Raw genomic sequence first — 23811 nt, 5'->3', positions numbered from 1 at the left:
TATTAAGCGTATCAGCAAAAGACCCAAATGGATAAAGAAACATTTCACTGTTTCCTTGGGTGTATTATTCTTCTGGTTTATTCTCTTCTTTGAAAACAAATCTAGCAGCTCTGCAAGAGCCAACATGAGTATGCTGTTAATGCAGATTTTTCCAGGTCTGAGTATAACTGTTAAGATATTATTATGGAAACTTCTACTTTTTGCTTGCAGCAAATGATAACCCCTTAATAACAAACATGTGTCCCTATTGCTGAGTCTCACCCTTCCCTCACTCTGGGCTTTTGTAAGGTGCAGATGTCCTTGGTGTGTTCCGTTCCCTCTCCTAACACTCAGTGGAAATTCAGAAATTCACACTCAGCAGCTATGGGCACACAGAGCATGGTGTTATTAAAACATCACTCACTCCTTGAACTTCCTCTGCCCTTATATATCTTCTGTAAAATCTGGGAGCTTTTCCACTTTCTTTTTTGCATTATGCCCAGCTTTGGACATTTCTCCCACTGTTTGAGGCCAGCTGGTTACACAGCAGGGTCCAGAAAGATGCACCATGTACTTTCTGCCAATCCCACAGTGACTGGGATAGTTCATGGCAGACTAAGCTGGACATTTAAAATATTAGTTTTAATTTAATTTAATCTGTTTTTCAAGTAAAAATGAGCTTTGTGCTGGATATAAGCCAATTCTGACCCCACATCTATCATTTAGGTTTCTTGAAAGTAAAAGAGGGACACTTTTGACAGCTGTTTTTGGTAAAATGGCTCTCCCTTGCCTTTTCTTCCCCTGCAATCTGTGTAATTGAAAGCAAGTTTATTTAAAAGACACCCTGAAAATTGAACGCTCAACCTCAAGTTAATTTTTTAGGTCATATATCTTGCCACAGAAGCATTATTAATTAAAAAAAAAAATAAAATTAAAAAGTCAAAAGACACCCAAAACCAAACAAATGAGCTCCAACCAAAAAAAGCCCCAAGCAAACAGAAAAATCTGGGAAAATTCCTACTTTTTTAGAAAAAGCAGCTGAACGATGAAATGTATTATTTGCACGACTCCAGTCCAACTGTAATCCCCGGCACAAAGATCCTCTGTATTTTAGAGCTGGTATTTGCCAACCACTCCTTGGGGCATTCTGCTCTCACTCCTCTCTCCTTGTGCTGCATTTAGCAGAGCCGAGCACTATTTGTGGTTCCAGCCCCTCCAAAGCTTATTATGCCCATATTTCAAGTACAAAAGCCAAAGTAACTTACAGTTTCTCCCTAAGCAGTCCCAGTGTTTTTGGATAGATTGTATAATGCAGCTCAGGCTCATGTGCTAACTGTTAATTTTAGAATTTAAATGGGTTTTGTTCTATTCAAAGGAAGTAGGCTGAAGGTTTCTGAAAACTCTGGGTTTAGGAAAGTGTTTTGGTCTCTTTTAGAGTTTGTGAGTGAATTAGCTTTTGCATCCATGGAGATATCCTTAAATGATAATACAAAAATCTTTCATTTTTACTGAATGTGTATGCTTTTCTGGACTCTAAATAATATTAGAATTATTTTTAAGGTACATTATCTCTAAAAAATACATGGAATATTAGTTGTTTATGTAAACATATATTTTGTCCTAATTGTTTGTAGCCACTAATGGTGGTATTCCAAAATAGAGCTGGCTGTTTCAGGTTATGTTTCATTTTGAACAATCTTGTTCCTAAACACTGAGATGTTCTTCTGTTCCTTTCTGAATCAAAACCTTATTCCTGTTATCCATCCATTTACAAGTTGACTGATATTTATATACTTTGCTTATTTTCAACTGCAGCAGGTTTTTGAACAGAGATGAATATTTTAATCTACCGTTAGGCTGCTTTTCACATTACATGTCAGAAAACCAAGCCCTATCTGTCTATGTGGTTTCCAAATTAAACCTAGTTTCCAATAGCAAAATTAGATTCAGATGTAGGGTTTTAATTTGAATTAACTTAATTTGGCAGTTGTAAGTGACAGGAGGATTGGAAAAGGGAAGAAAGAAAAAGTTGGCTAATTTCAATGAGGTATTTGTGTTTAACAGTGAGGGCTAATAATGCCCTTTTTCTGCATCCTAGTTTGGTTTATTTTCTTTTATGCCATTATTTGTGTTTAGTGAACAGCTGGGCCAGTAGTTCCCATTTGTAGTCTTTTAGCTCTGTAAAGTAGCACAGAAAGTAATGGACATTTGCAAATTAATGCTTTCCCTTATTTTCTGCTCATCTGATGCAGTTCTCCTTTAGGAGCATAGATGTAGTATCAGAGCAGAAGTAATTACTGCGTTAAAACTAGGATTGCAGTAGAATATTTTGCTAATTAAACTTGTTGCATTTAAATTGCTTCCTTTGGATCACTATATAGAAGAGAACTATTTTGAACAATAAATGAAACCACTTTCTTTCTCTGAGACACAGAATTGCAGATGGTCAGATTGTATGTGAAGCACCTAGACTCTGAATTAGGCTTTTGTATGAAAGGGAGAAAGGTAATTTGAATGTTTGAACTCCCTGTTCCTCCCACACACACACAGGAAGCTTGCCTCAAAATGAACAATTCTCTAAATAAAGACTAATAAGAAGCTAAATTAATTAGAAGGTGTGATTTGAAAAGACATTGATGAGAAGAGTCTGTCATTTCAGACAAATGGAATGGAGCTAAATAAATTAGACCACATTAATATCTCATTGTTCTGTGAGGAGCTTTCTTTTATTGCATTCATTAGAGGGTACTTCTTGAAATGAGCCCTTACTAGCCATTATGGATTCAGTTCTCATTTACCAATGCCTAACACACAGCTCCCACATTAAAAATGTTTCAGCAAATCCACATAGTTTCTGCAAATTAATATTTATATTTCTGGATGCTGCACTTTTCATCCACGTCATAGTAGGCATTGAACACTAAGGTTTTCTCTCACTGAATTGTCAGTAAAGAAGTCTTACATCTAAAGATCTGGGAAGCAGAAGTCTGAAAATACTTCATAAAATGTATGAAATGTATTCCTATCTCATACAATAGGATATTCCTCCAATATTCTTTCCAGTATTTATTTATTTTATAGAAAATATTCTGTCCCATGACTTCAGTGGTCCTTTGATAGCTTTTTAAAGTGTCTTTTAAAAGGTTCCTTCAGTATATAATTAGGATACATTGGAAATGCGCATCTCATCATGCCGTTCTTCCTCTCAGAAAACGAAATGTGTGTTTTTCCTTTTCTTTTTTCTCTTTCCTGCAGATGGAATATTTGGGAGATGTCAGCAAATGCCAGTAATAGACATCTATAAATATGACATTTCAGCCCCCGTTCTGCAGCACCTGAGGATCATCCTGGAGCAGCTCTCACACAGAGGTACAGTCAAAACTCTAGAGTGGGGCTCGACGCACTGGGGGTTACAATTATTTGTGCTCCCTCTGAGGTGATGTCTCCAGAAGTTTTTGAACACATTTGTGTTTCAGCCCTGCTGGTGCAGGCTTTATAAAAGTAAAAGTCTTTGGATTCACTGAATCTGCCAGGAGGACCTGGGGAAGCAATTCCAGGGGAGATGTTTCCTCCCTGTATAGCACATGTCTGTGACTGACACTGTATTAAAAAATGTTAGCATCCATGAATGCTGGTGTCACATAAATAAATCAGCAGGAAAGAAAATAAGTTTGCCTTCTGCACCACAGCATATTTTAGGGTGCATGGGCAGAAAACACAAAACTTCCAGTTAGCTGGGAACAATTCTGAACTTTCTAATAAATTCCGACAAAAAACTGCTCTGATTTCATTACCAGCTGCAGCTGGTCTGTTTCTTTTAATTTTTGTTCACCTTTCCAATGTTAATCTCTCTGCTCTTTCCAAAGCCAGAAAGGATTTTCTAGCTTTTGAATGGCATAATTTGAACTAACAAATCAAAACTTGAATGAAGTGAAAGCCAGTAAGGGGAACACACCTTTCAGATACTAATACATGAAATAAATATCTCCTGTAGACTGTCACTGGACCAAGATATTTTTGTAATCCAAATTGTTCCAAGAATATTGTTGGAATGTTTAGCTTTGCACTTGCATCATCTGTGTGGGTGTTTGTACCTAAATATTTTCCAGTCACAATCTTGATGACAAAGTAGTAATGTTGTCTTAGCATGATGCTAGTTTAATTATGAGAAAAAATTGGTTTCTCAGAAGTTTGGGACCCTGTTTAGAGACTGTACTTCTAGTAGGGACACTCATTTAGAGAGAATTTTCCAGGGATTTATTTGCTGTCCAGCAGCCCATTCAAATGAGACAAACTCAGCAAAACTTGATTGTAGTAGCTCCTGCCTGATTAACAGTTACACGTGAATAGTACTTGTGGCTCTTTCACTTGTCATTTTCTAAAGGCTAAGTAATGCAAGCAAAGTTATGAAAATTCTCTGTTGTCAGGGCAACACTGAGTGAAAAACCTTGTGTTTGAACATAGTGAGGAAGGAGGAGAGGACACATTCATCTCATTAAGTCATCTAAATAAATACCGAAAGTGATCATGCACACATGGACAGGCAGCAGTCATTTGCATGACCTGCATATAGGTCAGGTGTCCTGTGTAAAGCTGCTCCTATGAGGATGTCTGAGGTCAGAGACCTGCAGGAGACTGATGTCCTTGTGAAGGGAACATTCAGAGGGGGATGGGATACCCCAGGCCATCTCAAAGGATGCTCACCTGCCTCCATTTCCCTGCTTCCCATAAGATTTTGGTTAGCTCAATGGAATTGATGTGGCCTCCCCTTCTAAGTACTCCTCTGATCAATAAACCCACCCTTCCCAGGACCTCTGTTATCCACAACCCACCCCCCTAAATTTAACATTTTTGTTGCAGGAAACCGTAGTATGCTTCTTTTAAGGAAACTTGAACATTGAAATTTGGTCTTGTCTCATGGTTTTTTATAGCAAGAATATGACAAGGAAAACACAGATTGAAACCATGGTGGAAATAAAGGATTTTTGCTTTTGTTTGTGACATTCAGAGGCGCATACACAAATGTGTGAATTTGAACTGATACAAAACTTTTGCAAGCTGTTTTTGTGGTCTCTGGGTATCCCAATGAAGGGAATCTTAAATATATGTATGAAACATAAGAGAATTCTGGAATCTCTTGCTCAAATCATTGATGTGATCAAATCACTTTTTGTTTTTACTCTTAGTATCTTGCAAATTTTGTCTAGTGGGGACAGAAATATGGAAGGACTAGATCAATACTATCAAACTGATGGATTACTGACATAAGGCTACTCAGACAAGACTCTGCTGCTTACTGGTGCTATCAGATGTAAAACATCCAGCCCTCAGGTTGTGTTTTCTGGCTGTGATGGTCACTCTGACAGTTAATGCTGCTCTCCTGCACATGGTGTGCAAAATGGGATAACCATTTCTGCAGTAAAGATAGACAAAACATTGTCAAGACTGCACAAATAATTCAGGCAACAACCAGAAAGGGATTAATTTTTTCAGAGGCTTTATTTCCTATATTTGTGTGATACCCCATTCTTGTCATCTCCAAAAAACTTCTGTCTAGCTCAATTTGATGGTGCCCACCTTCCCTGGAAAGGACAGGGGACAGCATCAATTCTCTACTTTCTGTGAACAGCAGGACATTGTTCCCATGAACGACTGTACAGTTGGCCTTTTTATTAGTAAAATTTTAGTAATGCCTATGTAGAACCCTTTCTATTTTTATTAGACTTAAGGATGAAATATTCCAGGGGTAATTAACTTGAGTGGTCTTCTAGGTTCTTATTTATTTAATTTTCTAATGTGACATGATTTGTCTATTTCATTTCCTCTAGATGTATTCTTGCAGGATTACTAAGATCTTCCTTTTCCTCCCTAACCCTTAAAATAGTCTGTTGACATCTCTTTCCATAGGATTTTTTTAAAAAAGCAATAGAAAACCTTGTAAAATGTACATTTTTCACATCCCTCTTTGCTGATTGTTTCTAAGTGGTGCCTATGTTTGAATTGTGGCCCAAATGGAAGAGTTTGTGGTGAGATGTATAAAACAAAGGACAATGTGATGTGAATAGAAAACAGAATTTGTGACTCTGCCAACTTGAAATGTTTACTGCAATGAGGAAGAATAAGACAGAGGCTTAGATGAGTGACACACCTGATGATAATCTATTTAATAAAGGACTTTGACTAATATTGAATTCAGGTTTCATAATGATACAGATTTTATGTCTTTTTTACACACTGGGTCTGTCTACACTATCGACTGGGCAGATTGATGGTAGAAATGAATGTCTTGGAATCCTAGATAGTTCCCTAAAAATAAATTATCTGCTAGCATTCAAATATCCTTGCACATGTCATTTTCACTCACGCTATCCTTGAGTCCTTCAAACCCTCATGAAGATTTTCTGAAGGTTCGGTTTATTAAATGAGACTGTCTATATGGGAAAAACCCTTCTCACTGTTGCTGAAACATGAGAAATCACTTTCTGAAGCTGATGGTACTTCATATCATAAGCCACAATAATTTATGAGGAATTGAAAAGTTTTTCATTGTCTGATAAACAGGACAGTCAAAAGTATGCCATGTAGATGGGTCTGAATCATTTGAAAAGGGAAGTGAAGGAAGTATCAGTGTAGAGGGGTGTATGAGTAGTGCCTGAAGGAAAGGGAGATACTTATCCCTGTGGTTGGTCTTCTGCATCATCTTGTCCAACTTGGAAGAAGATACTTTTTGGAGTATACAAGAATGATTAATCATGTGTGCATTTCATGGTTTGAGCTAAAATGCAGAAAATACTTTTTCCTATTTTTTTTTCCTGAGTGCATTCAATGTATTAATATTTTTTTTTTCTTGTCCCTACAATAGTCACATTTATATTGTAAAGGCAAAGTATTCACTAAAATAAGATTCTTACCAAGGTTGTGGAAACAGTTCCACATTGATTATTGACCTGTAAATCAGAGCCACGAAAAGATGAAATAGGAGAGCTAAATATGGGACATTATAACTCAAACATGAAGCATAAATAGTACTTGAAACACCACCACAGGCAATAATAAATGATATAGGAGTATTTTTCAACTTGCATGCTCCAAGAGGCATTTATGTGTGTTTCATGGGATTAGAAATAGTAGCAGGGGTTAGAAATGATAAGGTGGTACTAACTGTGAGTGTGCAGCTGCCACAGCAATGGGAATCCCTGAGGGAGGAGCTCAGAGCTGGAGGCTGAAGGACACATCCTTAAAAATATCAGGACAAGAGGATTTGCTCAGGGTCACAACAAATGCCCATCTGACTTGGGATTCTGCCTCTGAGAGAGGGCACTGCGTGTTTAGGGAAGAAAATGGAATAAGATTGCAAGCCCAGAGAAGTGTTTTGCACACTCGAACTATCTCAGCGCCATGTCCGTGGTGCCGTGTGGTTCTCCTGAGCTGGAAGTTGTGGTTTGGTGTTTGCTCCATGCTCTGTGGACGCTGTTTCTAGCACAGCTTGACAAGCTGCTGTGTTTTGGAAACAAAGTATGTTAGACTAATAATCAGTATTTAAGCTTCTGTTTTACTCAAAATGTAAATGAATTACCTTTATTTTCGCTTTTCTGCAAGAAATGTGTAGAGTGACTGAAAAACAGATCAGTTATATATATATATTTTATTTTTATGTGAGCTGGAGTCATTCCTAAATAATTCCTCAGTATGCTTGCTGCCACTTAATTTTTGCAGTAATACCTTGTTCAAAATGATAGTTTAAAAGAAAGCAGTTTATTTCACTCTGTTGTAAAGAAAGTCCTGTTTAAGATACTCGGATATCAACAGTAATATTAAAAGAACCAAAATGAGTAGGATGTGCTTTTAAATTCATGTAGCTTAAGTCAGCATGACATTCTGGAGAGATTAATGGACTGTGGAAATAGGCAACATATTTACAGACTGTTTGAAAAAAATAGTATTTTTCCCTCTTGTTTGCTTTCTTTGCAACGCAGGAAGCCCTTGACAGGGAGAAAGAATTATCTGTCTTAAATTAATTCTAACCAGTTAAGTGTAAGGTGATTAATATAACTTTGCTAGAAATAATTTTGTACTCTTAGAGCATTTTGTATAAAAAATGGAAATTATTTACAATCCGTTAACTTGAAAATTGAAATGAATGTGACCTGTCACATATAGCTTGTGAATTACAAAAGGGTTGCTAAGTATTTTTTTCAGTCAGGACTATTTTTCAAGAAAAAGTATAATTTTTTACTCCAAGAAAGGAAAGAGTTGAAAGTAAGTCTTTATAAGCTCAGTTTTGAAATAAACTTAAAAGGAATGGCGCAGTTCTTGCACATATTTGTGAGGTGATTATCACATCATTATGGAGGAATAGAGAAACCTGAAATCCTGAGAGGTAGAAGAAAGCAGGTTTTTCTTTAAATTGAAATATTGATATAAATGAAGGCAACCTCTTCTTTGGCAGAGAGGAGAGTGTTTGCATCTAATTTCCTGGGCATCAGCCTGCTCCAGACATCTGTCTATGGAGCAAATTCTTCTGCTAGATGGCTGCTGAAGCCAGGAATTGAAGCATAACTCCCATGATGAGCTACAGCAGAGGAACTCAGCTGGGACTGGACATATTTACCTTCTCCTGGTATCACTGTCACACTGCCTTAACTTTTTGGCTCAATGGACAAAAACATGCTGAAAAGGTTGCAAAGAATTCCTGCCTTTGTTAGGTGCTGAAGCACCACTGACATTTTCTGGTCTTCAAAGACTTAAATGGAAGTTCAGAAAAGAATGAGTTTCAGAAAAAGCAAGAAGATTTATTTACAGAGCAGCAGATCCTGTTTTGAACACTCATGTGTTAGACAGCACAGAAGAAAAAAAAAAGCTATTTTATTTTTTTCTGTTTGGTTCTTTGTATGGCTGCTCTGCTTACCAGACATAATCTGACATGGCACTGACTTGTCAGATACAATATAATATAATTGTGAAAAATGATCTTTTCAGGAAATTGGTATTTATGAAGAATGCATTGGAATTATGAAAATTATTATAGGAATGAAACAGGTTCCATGTATTCTGGGAAAGATATTAAAAATTACAGAGGAAAGCTTTTTGTAATGTACATAGTGTTTTATTTGCATCCTCAACATCATTGTGTAAAGCTTTTTGATTTAGCATCATTTGATTTTTCTTTTTTTTGGAAGACATATATGTCATTGTGATATCACCACATTCTCTTGTTTAAAAAGAATGACCAACCAGAGCTTTTACTTGGGCTTTTGATAAACTAATACATTAACTAATATGTTTGGTACAAAGGAGAAAAAGTCATGTTTCTATCTACTAGCAGTGACAATTATATCAAATTCTTTGTGGCCAGGTAACTTTTCAGATCTTCTTCCAAAGGAAACTTAGAAATTAGTGATAATATAATGCAAATATCTGAGGCTGCTGATCAATTCCTGCCTTGCTTACTTTATTTAGAAGATCTGTGTGGCACCTCGTGGATTTTAAACTTTACATTAATGTTTTGTCTTTTCCATGTCTGTGCTGGCTCTTTGGCAATTTGTTCTGACTGTCTTTATTTCTTCCTTCTGTGGAAGAAGTTGCAGATGCCTCTTATTTTTCCTTTTGGACTTCCCTGAGCAAGCTCAACAAGCATCCTCTGGATGGTTCTCAGCATCGGATTGAGCAGTAGCTCAACTGATGGAAGTCTTTGTATTTGGGATGTTCATGAACATGTTCCCCTGTTAATGATGACACAGGGAGCTCTGAACTTCATTCTTACTCTCTTAGATAGCATAAAAAAATTAACCCCTTCCACAGGACCATTGGGCTGGACAAGCACCAGGCTTGAAATGATATAAGTGTGTAATATATTTTTAAAACACATTTGAAAATGCATCAATCAAATTGCAGTTTATTATCAGTTGTTCCCACACTTGGAATGTCAGCAAGTCTCAATTCAAGCACGAGATTACTTCTTTAGGTGCTATATTCTCTAATAACACCACTTTTGTAAACTGTGAATAACAATATAGCATATCCAGACTAATTATGCCATTTTCTACCATTAATCTGTAATTATAACCTATTTACATATTCAACATAAGACTGGTTTTTTATCATTACACTACCAATGTTTTTTTTTTTTTTTTTTTTTGCTTGTTTATTACTAGGGAATATTTTCCTTGTCTATTTCTATATTCACTGCATATCCTTATCTGAAGTTCTAATCTCTATCTACATGGCCTCATGTTCTTTTAAGATAGCAGCTCTTAATGATACACAGTGTTTGACATAATTTTTTAGTTTTTTCATAGGTACTCTAAATTCTGAAACTTTCAATCTTATTTATCAAAATCATTATTTATCAATACAAAACTTCAGTGGGTAGATTTTGTCCCTTGCACAATCATGATAAGATTGAAGCTCTACTTTGTTTTAGTAACAAGTGTGAATTCCCACAAAAGTTTTTTCCCCTTCTCTGTAGAAAAAGTATATATATATGTGTGTATGTGTATATACATACATAAAATATGTTGGTGGCTTTTTATTTTCCACTTAAGGTGTTTTCATCTCTACCTCATGGCTGTGGCAGTGCTTCTGACAAACATAGTAGTTTCCTGGAAAAGCTGAGTAATGTTAATTTTTTTTTTTTTAAATTCTATATTTGCTTTTTTTTTCATGCTGATTCTTAGCATGTACTCACTACATTTCAGGCTTCCCCTTCAGTTTTGTTTTGCTTACACACAGATAGACGAAGCAGTTCATGGTAATAAAATTGTAGTATCCATCCAGTATTCTATTGCTCAGTTTTTCTTTTACAGCTTCTCACAGCCTTAAACTGGCAAAAAAAAAGGAACTTCCCCCATTTTTAGTCTTTATTCCTAGTGTTGTCTGGTTTCTAATTAAGCATTGCATAGACCTGCACTACATTTTTTGCTAAATCATTTCCAGTCTAGGAAGGCATTGGATGTTCTTCCTGCTTGGCTTAGCATATGTCATGCAATTAGCTATTAAACTACATTTTGTTCTTTACTCTCTTTGAGGTTTGTGAGGTTTTCCTCACATGTTGTATTCTCACATTTCTTCGTGGTTAGATAATTGATTTTCTTTTCCTTATTTTATCTGTGAGCTACTCAACAATGTAAAACCTCTGACTGGGAGAGAAAGTGTAAGGCTCCTGAGTCTGTGATGTTTCAGCAACTTAACTTTATTGTTCCTTTTATTTTTATATGGCTCTTTTGAAGAGCTAAAATTCCTGCCTGAGCATCTTCTATATATTCCTGGAAAGCTGTGTTGAGTCTTTAGGTGTATCTTCATCCCTTCTTCAGTAGAGAGAGTAATGAAATGAAAGACTTCAGTATTCCAGCTCAGCATTTTCTAATTGCTGATGAATTTCAAGTCCTTCCAGGTAAATTCTAACTGAACTGTGTTCACTTCTGATAATTTTATAGTTCATGACACTCATTATAGTGTTAAACATTGAGCTTTTCATTGTTTTTATAGTTATTAGGTTTTAGCAGGCATCCAGCTCATAGTTACATTCAGGATGTTGGAAGGTTTTAATACCAGCCAATACTGCAAAACCTAATTCAAAATTCTACATGGTCAAAAGGTCATTTCTTTTGTTCACTCACATACCTTTTCTCTTTACAACTTTCCATTTGATCTGCAGTGTAAAAGACAAGTTCTAAAGGTTTGGATAATTGCTCTTTAAATGATAGTATTTAGAGTGTTCAAATGTATTTGATATTTGTCACCCATAAATTTCTAACCTAAAATTAATAGGTTAATTAATTTATGAAATTATTATATTTATATTTATTTATATTTATCTGCATTTCAGAAAATGGTCTCTATGTATCCTAATTGTAATGAGTATCATCATGCACTGAAAGTACTTGGTAAGGCCAGTTCTGTGTGACTAAGACCAGGCTGCTCTTTTTTAGAAAATTAAATGGAGATTAAAAAATTAACCTTAACCCTTCATAAAATATTTATGGGTAGTAAATACTATTACAGAAGGTAGAAATGAATGTCAAACAATTTCTAAATAGAAGAAGGGTTAAACTCTCCGCCTAATTAAACCATAATAAATGAGTCAATCCGCTCTGCATAGGAAGGAAAACACATTATTTTATGTTTGGGTTATGGTGGCTCTGACGTCATCAACAATCTTCATTGGAAACTGCAAGACTGGGCATTAACATTTTTGTATGTATGTGGGAGAGACAATGATACAATATTCTTCCCTTTCCTTCCATCAAAGTGAACTTTGTTCTGACATTGCCTGCAGGCTTGAGCAGACGGTGGTCAATGCTCAGAAATCAAGACACTAAATTTAAGTTTAAAATAAAAATGCTCATCAACATGGAAAGCTTTCAACTACCTTATTAACCTGTGAGGTAATTCCACCAGTCAATAAATTAAAATGGAATGTGATCCTCAGTGGTAGTTAAACTGAGAGAATTTTCTTTTAGCTAAGAATAACCTTAGAAAAAGTGGATACCAAATTTGATTCAGAAATGAGAAAAATACTCTTGAACCCATCTTGTAACTGCGTTTTCTCCCCTGTGGGCAGTGCAAAACCTGTCTGCTTTTAAATTTTAATTAAAACTTAGATTAGTTATGATCATCTAATCTTTCCTTTGCTCTGCAGTGTCTGATCACTGTATATAAGTATCCAAAGTTTAATCTGCTTCTGGTCCTCCCAGATTTGACACTCTAATTAAGTGCTCAACTTTAGCACTTAGTATATGAGCAATCCCACTTCATGTTTTGATAAGATTTTAGATGAAATTGGTCACTTACCTGTTCTGCTGAAATATTTCTGAATAATTTTGTTGTTTCATCTTTACTACTGCATTTATCTCCTTTAGGAACCAACAGATTTCCTTCCTGCATTATGCTAGAAATCTGTTTGAAGGCTCAACCTACCATTGACAATAAAGCATTACTGGCATTGTTCTGGGGTGTCTTAAAGACATTCCTTCAGTGTGAAAATTAATGTATAAAAATATGTCAACATACAAACATTGGTTCTAAGGCTGGTGTTTCTCTGTAAAATCCACTCTGTTTTTCTCACCAGGTTATGTTGACTCAAGGAGATGTGCAGATAGATATCTCTGTTGTTTTTTGCACATGACTTTGCCCTTCTCTTTGTTGGCCTTGTCTTTACTTTTCTTCTGTAATCCTTCACCTCATCCCAGGTTCCTCGTGAAATTGCTTTCCTTTGAACTTTGGGAAGACATAACATTCGTGTCTTGTTCTTAGGCCAGCAGCTGAGTGTCATAGACAGCCGTAGCACAAAGCCTGCTGTTTCCAGGTAAGGAAGTGGATCTTATTCCTTAAGCCAGCTCGCTTAATGTGTAGACAGGTGATCCACATTCTGGTAATTCCAGCTGATGTTAAATGGCTGGAGATGTTGTTTCAATTGCTCTTAGCAGCTCTGTTGAAAGCAGGCTTACATTTGTTCTATGAGGGCCAGCTTGATTCAATATAAATAACTAAGGGGTTGTAGATTTACAAAACTGTTAATCTTCCACCTCCTCACTTCCCATCCCACTCCCATCACATCCCATTCCATTTTCCCTGGCACAGCTCATCCCATTCTTAATGACAGTGACTTTCAAGATGGTTCTTGAAGCATTTTGCCACCCTGGCTTGACCCTGCAGCTGCTGAGCCACACTGTGAGCTCCCGTGGGGTGGACAGACCCAGCTCACACACACAGACCTCTGCAGCCTCTCTCTCCTGGGGCTCTTTATAAACACTAGAGAAACAGGCACTTTTAGGGTGCCTAAAAGGGTGTAAAATCAGAAAATTGTAGGATGAAGTGAATCATATCTTTGATTTCACTGACAATATTACTTTAGCTGTCCATGGACTGAGGAGTCCCTGGCTGATTACCTCTGTGTTTCATTTAGTCACCTAATTTTGGTCCTTTGTGTCTCACTGAGTGCAGCATTTAAGTTCAGCTGTATTCCAGGCCCTGTGGGGAGGTGTTTAGAGGAATTCCCTTCAATACTTCAAGGATAAGTAGCTTCTGGTTACAGCTTTAGTAGTTCTCTTCAGACTGAACAGAACCTGAGAAACTATTTCAAATTCCCAGTGCAAGGGTCACTGAAAAAGAAAAAAACTCAACTTTGCTGCAGTTTGCTCTGGCCCTTGCTCTTGCAACATTTTAATTATTTTTCTGGAATCCTCTGGGCACTCATCAGTTATCCATGTAGCGGCATAAACTAATCAGCACTCAAATTCTGACCTTTGTTGAATAGCAGGGGCTCAGGCAATTTCTAATCCTGCTGTGTTATTTTGGCATGAACTTCTTTGTTTAACTTATGTTAGAATAGACCCTGTTTTTTTCTTGAACTTCAGTTGGACAGATCATGGTACAGGTCCCTGCCTGACAACTGATGATATGAATTCATCTTCACTGGAAGAGGTTCTGCTTTTTGCCTTGAGAACATTCTTGTGATCCTATAATTTCACTTATTTTTGTACTTCACCACTTTTTTTTTTTTTTAACTAGGGACAAGATAACCTGTTTGCATGTCTTTCATATTTTAGTGACTATATTGTGTAATATTATTTTTTGGAGGGAGTGAAAGCTATTTTATCTTTACAATTGTCACATAAATGCTGTAGAAGCAGATCTGTTGAAATAGTTAAACTGCAGTATTTTCCCTCTTAAAAAAACCTGGGTCTGGAATGTCTTTATTTAGTAGTGTTTCATTAATTTAAAAATATAGCAGCTATCTCTGTTTCTATGTTAGTCATTCTTTGCTAAGGCTATGGAAAGCATCAATTTTTATAATAAAACCTACCATTTTAGATGCTTTCACCTCCCTGCTGTTTCACTGAGCAAGATGCAGCTGAGGGTGGGTGATGCTAAGAAGGAAATGACATTGATTTTCTACTTTTGTCATACAAGAGTATTTTAAGATGCTCCTCTTTATTTTAATTTTTCTTTTTCAAGGATCCAAGAAAAAACATGAGAAAAATACTCAGAAGTTCCAGTCAAGGATGCTGGAATCAAAACATGCCTGAAAAAAATGTCCTTATTTTCAGGAGGATCTGTTCTAGGACATTGGAAGGATTGAGTGAACTGCCTGTTCCGAACTGAGTTTTGCAACACTATGACCACCTAGGGCTTGAGGGATTGAAGGACCAGAATTGAGTCTCTTGGTTTCCTTCCTGGATGGTTGAGCAATAGGCCAACAAGCTCTTCATTTAATATGTAACTTCTTGAAGAAGTGTGACAATGTTTTTTCCTGGAAGGCAGAGTATTATTAAGTTAATATAGCTTTTTGCTATTATACTTCCAATGACTAGTGGCGTAGACACTGTTTCCATCAAGAACAAGGTAGAAATTTATTTTGCACAGGTATTATTTTATCAATATTTACAGGTTTTTTTTATTTATTTATTTAATAATTTCCCTTTCAAAATTTTCTTCTGCATACATAATTTCCCAAATGTATCTCCTAAAAGGTCTGGCTAGCTGACTCTGTGTGCTATGAAAATATACTTAGGTAAGTTGATAAAATGCTTTTACAGGTAATTTCAGATATGAAAACCAGGTATGATATCAGAAACCTGGTGAAACTTTTTGTTTGAGTCAGAACATTTATAACTTTTTATAGGAGTTTCCAAAACATCCAAAATATCACTCTGCATAGATGCTCAAACTTCAGTGGTGCAATGAAGAGTGAGCAGCAGGTGGAGCATGTGTATTGATTTTGTCCCTGCAGGCCTTTGAATCCCACAAAGCAGAATTTAAACAAAATGCAGGAGCCCTGAGAGTAGTGTCACCAGTTCTGAAATGGAGAAAAAATAACCTGAGGCTGTTATCCCTGTTATGAATTTTAGTGTGGAGTTAGCAGTTCTTTCCTGGTGGTACTTGCTGTGTTACTCTATACTCTGAATAATGAACCTTATCTTTTACATGTTCTCTTTCAATTTGTGTAGGCTTCATCAGGTGTCTAGGTCTATTTTTGAGAGAAAAATTACTCATCTGGAGTTGAATCACAGATATATAGAGAATAATCAACAATTTGTCTCCTTACCTGCTTTGCTAGGGTATTGATTGATGGATTTAAGTTCAGTATTTCTAGACTTAGTTCTCATATTAAACATCATCTGTTGTTGCACAAGTGATATTTACATTCTTTACAACTTATGAAATGCCTACTGCAGCTCCTATAAATATGAGATTTAAGGAACTTTAGATCAAATTACAGTACATCCTTCATTCCCAGGCTGCGGAATTGCTCAGCTTTGTTTTATTGAGTTAGTTTGGCAATAAAAAGTCAATCATTGCAGAACGTGTGTATGTTTGTAGGAAGCTTCATTTGATCAGAGGGTTTGCTGTAGCTGGGTCACACACAGTGAGAGGGCTGGTGGTGTTCATTCCATCAGGATGGGTCTCACACAACACCAGTTAAGGTTACATGGCTCTTTGTGCCAGGAATTAACTTGTGAGTCGTAGCTTTAAGACTGTGAAAATTACATTCTCAACCTCAGTAATCATTTTCATTAACCTCTGTATCTATTTGTGTTGTTTACAAGTTAAAGATGAAGGGTCTTGGAACCTTTGGCCATTTCCTTCTATTGTCCATTATTGCATCCAGCATTTCTAAAATTGATCATTGTGGCTTGACCTGCAATGGGGTTCTTCAAAGGGAGTCTTTGAGTTCCTCAAGTGACTCATTTCTGTTTGGCTTCCCTTTTGTTTGGATTCAGAACAGAATCCAACTTGTTTTTATGTCTTGTCAAAGCTTTGTCAGGTGATACCTGGAAGATGTAAAAAGCACAGTCCCATCATGTAGCTGGCTTCTTTTTGGCGCAGATGACTCTGAAATAAGCTTGTATTGATATTACCCCATGGCAACAAAACACCATTTGGGTTTTGTAAACAAATGCACGCATGTATACAAATATTTGCAAACAAATCTGTCCTGCCCTTCCCTGTTAAGCCATTAGGTCTGCTAACATATTTCTGCAGACTGAAATAAAAGGTCCAGAAGCAATTGTCTGGTTTAGCCAGCTAGCAAGGCTGGAGAAGTGTAAAAACCCATTGCTCTGGGCTGGTAAATGGTGAAGTGTGGTGTTAGCTCACTCAGGTGATTCATCCAGCTGAACATCCTCCTCTGACAGTGACTGGTAGCAGATGCTTTGTGGTAGATTTCAGAAGTGTGAGACACTGAGCAAGTATAGAATAAGCTTTTCCCTTGTATCACTTCTGAAACTCAGATTTTATAGGGACTTCACAATTCTTGTATTTTATTGAGGAAAACCTACTTGTAATACATAGAAGCAACTAAAAGCTGCCATTAAAGCAAAAAAAGCCATGATGTGATGAAATAGGAGGAAAGATGAGCAATAATTACATCTTGTCAGCACAGGGTTCCCTTAAAAGTGTTTCATAGAATAGTGATAGTCAGTCTCCAAAATGCGGTCTCTGAATATTAGTGACATTTTTTTGGAATACTGCCTTTTCTCAAGGAAAATGTCCTTATTATTCATATAGATTCTTGAGAAAATGATACAGCACATTTTTGGAATGGCTGTTCTGTTTTCCATTAAAATAACTTCTAAAATAGTTAATAGTTTCCTCTTCTGGCCAGGGCTCCCAGAGTTCATTGGGAACAACCTCTTGGCACCCCTCAAAGGAGCCTAAATTATTCTAGAGTGACAGCTGGAAAAATTTCTGCATTTCCAAGGACAAACTGCACTGGTGCCAGATCCCAGGGAGAGCTACTCCTCTACCTTCTACACCAGAGGACACTTTCTCCTTAATTGTAATTACTGCAGTATGATGTAAATGTAACCTGGGTCTAGTATTTTTGTCCTAATGTGGGGGGCTTTTATACCTATCAGGAGTAAAGATTGGTTTTCTTAATAAATTAAATGAACTGGTTTCTGGAATGTTTGTAATTAGTAATATGCACAGTAGGAGCATGTTTCATAGGAAACTTGCTTTAGGTTTTCACTGTAATAGACTATTGGGCCACTGTCCCAGCATCACTTTTTGGGATATCACATAGCTGTATCCACTATAGCTTCTGGATCCTTTCTTTTGGCTGTATCACCACTGATTCTCATTATAAATTTTTCATACATCATATGTTTGTGCTTTTAATGGAAAAGGAAAACACCAGCACCTTCTGGATTGGGCAGGGAAACAGATGAACTGATTTCACTGAAATGATGATGATGATGTGGAAAAGTACAGGAAAGTTAAGAGCAAAACGGAATCTGCCATGGACCTGTTCCAAATCCTCTTTTGGCAGCCCAAGATTAAATGTGATCCAGCTGTGGAAAGGACCCAATTATTTGCCCCTTAATCTTTTGCAAACTAAGTTCCTGGAAGCTGCATTCCATCTGCCTTGAAATCTGTGTCTTGGCTTATTTTTCACTAAGAAACTCTACAGCCTCTAAGGATGGGCAGCTTTGGGATTCAGAGTGACTGTGCCATATGATACATCATTTGAATGTTAGAAAAGCTGTTTCTTTATGAACAGTATACTTAGTAGATAATCTAATAGGTCCATTTACCCTTTAATTTCTTACATTGCTGTTAATTAGTATCAAATCCTGGCTGCATTGAAACACTGCTGTTGGCCCTATTTTCCATTGCTGTCTCTGGGATTGAGCTTCATTTTTAATGTTCTGTAGTGAATTTTCATTACTCTAGGGGGAAAAAAAGTATTTTTTACTACACCAAAAAAATGGGATTGTTTTTTGCTTTCTTTATTTATTTTCTTTGTTAAATCAGTGACAAGGCTGATGTTTAGGATGAATGCTTTGGAGGCATTTGGCAGCAGAAAAGCAGTGTTGTGAACCTGCCAGAAAAAGTGTGCCAGTGTACTCCAGATGCTTTCCCACAATGGTTTAGCAGGATCTGGGCTGTGTCTCCTTACCTGAATTGTATTTGTGATCATTTCTAAGAGCTGTTATTTCGGATAGATGTCTTTTTAAGAAACTTTTTTGGTTGCCCACTAACTCTCTATAAGGCTGGCTAACTGTAGTAAACATAAATTGGTAACAGGTGCTCTTCTCAAAGTGTTTTCATCAGTTTTTTGCCCAATGGATTTTCGAAAAAGAGTCCACATATGAGCAAAATTTACTGGGGGTGTGCTGTGCCTCCCTTTTGCTTGGAGAAGTGATGGAGAAGGTGGCATCAATTCATTTGATGCTGTCCACAGCAGAGCAGGCACATCTGGATGGGAGACACTTGGTGCTGAGGAGTGTTAAGGGTCTCTCTCCCTTATTCACAGAGATGTCAAAAATGTTCCAGGATCTCATAGAAACATGTTGCCAGGCAAATAATGCAGAACTGAATTAGTTTGACTATTTTGCTCCTGTGTTCTTGTTGGAGAAGCAGGTTCAACTAAATGAGGCAGCATAAACATGAAGCAGAGTGTTTGGGCTTAATGTTACAATTTATGAAAAAAACTTTAACTGTCAAAGACTTAAAAGGTTCAGCATCTGCTGTATCACATACTGCCAGCCTCTGTGGAGGAATCAGGGCAGCATATTCCAGAAAAGCAGCAATAAGATAAAAGCACAAGTGAAGTTAGACTCTTTCCTTTGTATTTAGAAAGTTTGCACTGAAAGCTAACAGATCATTGAGAATATTTTTCCCAGCTCTTCCCCAGTTTTGAGACTTTCTACCATTTAAAATGATTTTTGAGAGATTTTTTTTTGTTTGTTTTGTTTTGTTTTTTTTCTTTTTTTTTTTTTATATTACAGTAAAATCTAAGCACCTTTTAATTTTCAGTATTTGTGTTCTCTATCTCTGGTAGATAAAGAATTAATGTTATCCTCATTTCACAGATGGGACATGGAAGGACTAAAGGGTCACGATCACAGAGATATGTAAATATTTATATTTCCATTGATTTCAATAGCAAGTCTTCTACCTGCATAAGATGCTTAAATATGTTTTTGGTCATGGACCTTGGTGATTAACTGACATTTTACAGGAAATCGGTAGTGACACAGGGATCTGAACCCTTTAGTGTTCTTTGAGTTCATCTTTTTCTGCTGTGTGCTTGCTGAGATTATGTGAAGTCTAAGCCTTCCATTCTCACCAAGCTGGTTTTAGCATAATGGGACAGAGGTAGAGAAAGCTGCTTTGATAGCTGTTTGCCTTGGGCATTATAAAACAGAATTGACTTTAAAAAGGCATTTACAAGTGACCTAGTGCTTTCTGGGAGATGGGCACTGCTGTTGGATCAAAAGCTAGAGGAGATACAGCTTCAGGTTAGAACTAAAATCTCTCTGTACTGCTAAAAGAATCAGTATCAGAAGAACTGTGGGGAGGGGTGAGGGGGTGAGGGGAAAGCAGAATAGGTAAAAGTGATAATTTCTGAATGTTTATAATCTCTTTTGTGCTGTCCCACAATTGACAACAAAGGAGGTGGAGCCTGTGTTCGTAATTAAACTCTAATTCTCCAGGTCAGAGGGTAAGGTGACCTGTCTGCACTATCTGCTTTTCAGGCCAACATATGGTGTGATTGATATTGGCTCTAAGGGGTCCTCATACAGCTGGAATGCTGGGGATGTGAATGTGATATCAGTTCCCTAGGGAGAGCTGTAAATTTAACATTGGGGGATAAAGTGAATATAGTATCAATAAAAAGATATTGCTGCTATTTTTGTCCTCTGTGCACTGACATTTGCAGCATTGGCAATAACATGCAGGTCAAAACACCTTCCAAAATGTGATGAAGATCTTACTCTCTTCTTCAGTTTCACCACTGGGGAACACAGATCTGATTTGAAAATAAATAAGTAAGGTCTCTTTCTTCCTCTTTGATATAAGAGCTGTTGATATGGCAACAAAGGTTACTTGAATTAATTCTGGAGAAAAATGTAAATACCAAAGTGTAAGATCATGGGATAATTGCATTGATTATTACAGGAAGGGTATTTTCTTCTCCTGCGTGAAAAAAACCCAATCTTTTCTGTGTTAAATATAAAAAGGAAGAGAAAAGGAAAGACTGTTAAAAAAAAAAGTAGAAAAAACTGTGGGAAAAATTATAGAAAAAAAGCTGCTGGCCATCAAATATAAGACTTCTGAATTCAAGAAGGTAGCATGTGATACAGGCTTACTGATTTAAATTGAGGTTGGATTGGTCCTAAGAACAGCTTTTTCTTGTCCTTTTCATCTTGAAGTATAAGGTTATAATTACTTATTTGGCATCTATATTTTTATAGGTCTTTGATTCCTGTGGCGAACACAGTTGTGAAAAGCAAAGCAGACTTTTTCGGTTTCAATTAGGCAATTATTTTTATTTCTTTATTTTTTAATCAAAAGTGGTGAGTGAAAAATTAAACGAATACATTCCAAAAAAATATAACTTTAATTCTTTTTAACCAAACTCTGCAGTATTGTCACATTGTTAGAAGCTCCTCTGGCAGACTTTGTGTTGTTTGCTACAGAATAGGCTCAGTATGGGCAGATTCTGGAGAACCTACAACTTTAGAGACAACAGCCAGACCTTAAAGAGCATCAGTGCAGCACTTGAAAACTCTGAAATAATGTGGGTCAGCATATGGACAGTAATTCTGCTGTGGCAGGAGCCCTACAGGGAGGAGGAAAAGGTGGTATGTCTTTGCATGCACAATTCATTCAAGTCAAGACTTGAACATACAGCTTTAGGCAAGAATTTTAGATACCTCAGGTCTGTTACATACAAAGGCATTTTTCTCAGTTCAATCACTTCTGTACTTTCCAAGTGATTGGTGATAGGAAATCAGTAGGTTATACCTGGGGTTTCTAGTTGATTTTTTTCTTCCATAAAAAGTCCAGAAAACTGAGAACTTATCTGGGGATTTTAATGGTGGAAATTCAATACTGCAGCCTCATTACCATTCTGTTATGGATTCCTTTCATCCAATATCTTGATATTACCACTTAGAGCAGTAAAATGGTTTCAATTTATTAAACTAAGTGTTTAGTTGGAGAAAATCAAAAGTGCATGCTAATGTCACTGTATTGACAAGCCTTCATCCTCACTGTGGAGCTGCCTGTATTTATGTTACCATTCCACGTGAGCTTCTCAAAACGTTGCAGGCTGAAGCCATAGTGAAGACATTTCTGTCAGATTGCTGCTGCTTAATTAGACAATGTTGCTTTCAACAGTCCTGCTCGATGGTTGTACTCTTAAAATACCAGACTTTTCCAGGGACCTGTGGACATTGTGATTTGTGTAACACGGTCTACAGCCTGAGTATTTATGAAAATTCAGTGTATAGATATTCAGAATAATTTAAAAAGTCTTTTCAGTTAGAAAACTGGCAGTATAGAGAGTTTTGATTTGCCTGGTTTTAAAACATGTTTGCACATGTTTTCTAGAAATAAAATATATATGTTGCTAACTAATTGGCTGAGGCTTGATTGACAGACCAAAATATTTTTAATTGCAAATCCTAAATCTAATTTGAATCTCATTTCATCTGTTCTAAAGAAGCTTGACTGATTAAATATATTTAATTTCACTGCCATGCAATGGATATGATTTTAGTGCCACCTTTTTTTTAATCTGTCTTTTCAATGCCAGCAGTGCAAGTGACACCTATAGACCTAAAGGGAGACAGAGTTATATAGCCTGAGTAAAAAAATTCAGTATGTTAACCACAAATAAAAAATATAAAATTTAAAGAATAAAACAGATTGATCTTTGTCTTCTTTAAAAATACACTTTGAAACTAGCTCAAAAGAAGGTATTAATATATATATATCACAATATAAATCATATATATTGTGAGTATCAACATGTATCAGAACAAATGTGTTACAGTGATGCTAGGTATGAATGCAACTCTTATTTCTGAGTTAACAGGCTTAGATTTTACTGCAGGTGATCTGGATTTCCTTATTGTTATATAATTTGGGCAATATGAAGGAAGTTATAGTTAAGATCTCTTTGAGTGAGGTATGCTTTGGAGAAAAGGATAATATGATTATTGCAGTAGCTGAGATACTTGATAAAAAACAGACAAGTTTCTGACATGTCAGCCTTTCTTCTAGAATAAATCGGGAAGGGGAACAGGCACAGGAGTTGGAGTGATGTGCCCCTAGGTGGGGACATACTGTCAAGGCATTGAAGGAACTGTGCATTCCTATTTCCCCTGCACTGATTGTTTTGTGGGTGAGGTTTTAGCATTTAATGTTGACAGTCTGGCAGAAGTCATATGAATCTTTCTGGGGAAGAAGAAATGTTTCTGTTTAAGTGTTAGGGAAAAAAAACAAACCAACCAACAACTTTCTTTACATGGAATTCTGTACATGGAATAAAAATGCAAGTTGCAAATTGATCAAATAAATGCACTGTTCACTTAAATCTGTGTACTTTGATTATCCAGGGAGGTGGGAAAACTCCTATTCCTTGTTGTTTTACCTAAACCTGTGTCTCATTTCTGACAGTGTCAGGATAAGACATCTGAAGAAAACTTTGGAGGTTCTGTAGATTGTAGAATTTGGGCATTTCTCCCTCCTCTGGTAACTGGCTCTGAAAAAGTGCTGCAGGGCAGGTGTCTCCTACTTTGCAAAGGAAGTCTCTTGTTCCTGTTTGATAGAACCTTGAATACCTTTGTATTTACTCAAACAAATACCCTGTGTTAGTCTCCTACCAGACTCGTCAAGTCAGGTATCAGTGAATTCCTCTCAATTATTTATTTACCTGATGTGATTCTGCTGTTTCGTTTTTTTAAACATAGCGTTGCAAGGATGACCACTGTCTGCCCATTGCCTTCATTCAGCTCAGTCGTTCATTAAGTTTTGGATTTTGACAAAAAGCCAAGGTCTGAAATACCTTCAGTGTATACCTTTGGTGGCTGG

The 23811-nt window shown here is 36.7% G+C and overlaps 1 protein-coding gene across 2 annotated transcripts in view; it reads left to right on the top strand.

Moving 5' to 3' along the window:
• PTPRN2 (protein tyrosine phosphatase receptor type N2) overlaps positions 1 to 23811 on the top strand; it is a 667249-nt gene that overhangs the window by 190347 nt on the left and 453091 nt on the right. For both annotated transcript variants that reach the window (XM_032747124.3, XM_072925319.1), the window contains one exon: positions 3235 to 3348. In XM_032747124.3, the coding sequence (XP_032603015.3) occupies positions 3235 to 3348 (114 nt within the window). The remainder of the gene's footprint in view (positions 1 to 3234; positions 3349 to 23811) is intronic.

Source organism: Taeniopygia guttata, chromosome 2, assembly GCF_048771995.1.
Source record: "Taeniopygia guttata chromosome 2, bTaeGut7.mat, whole genome shotgun sequence".
NCBI lineage: Eukaryota > Metazoa > Chordata > Aves > Passeriformes > Estrildidae > Taeniopygia > Taeniopygia guttata.
Note: the sequence above shows the minus strand (reverse complement) of the source record. Positions and strands in the feature narration are given on the sequence as shown.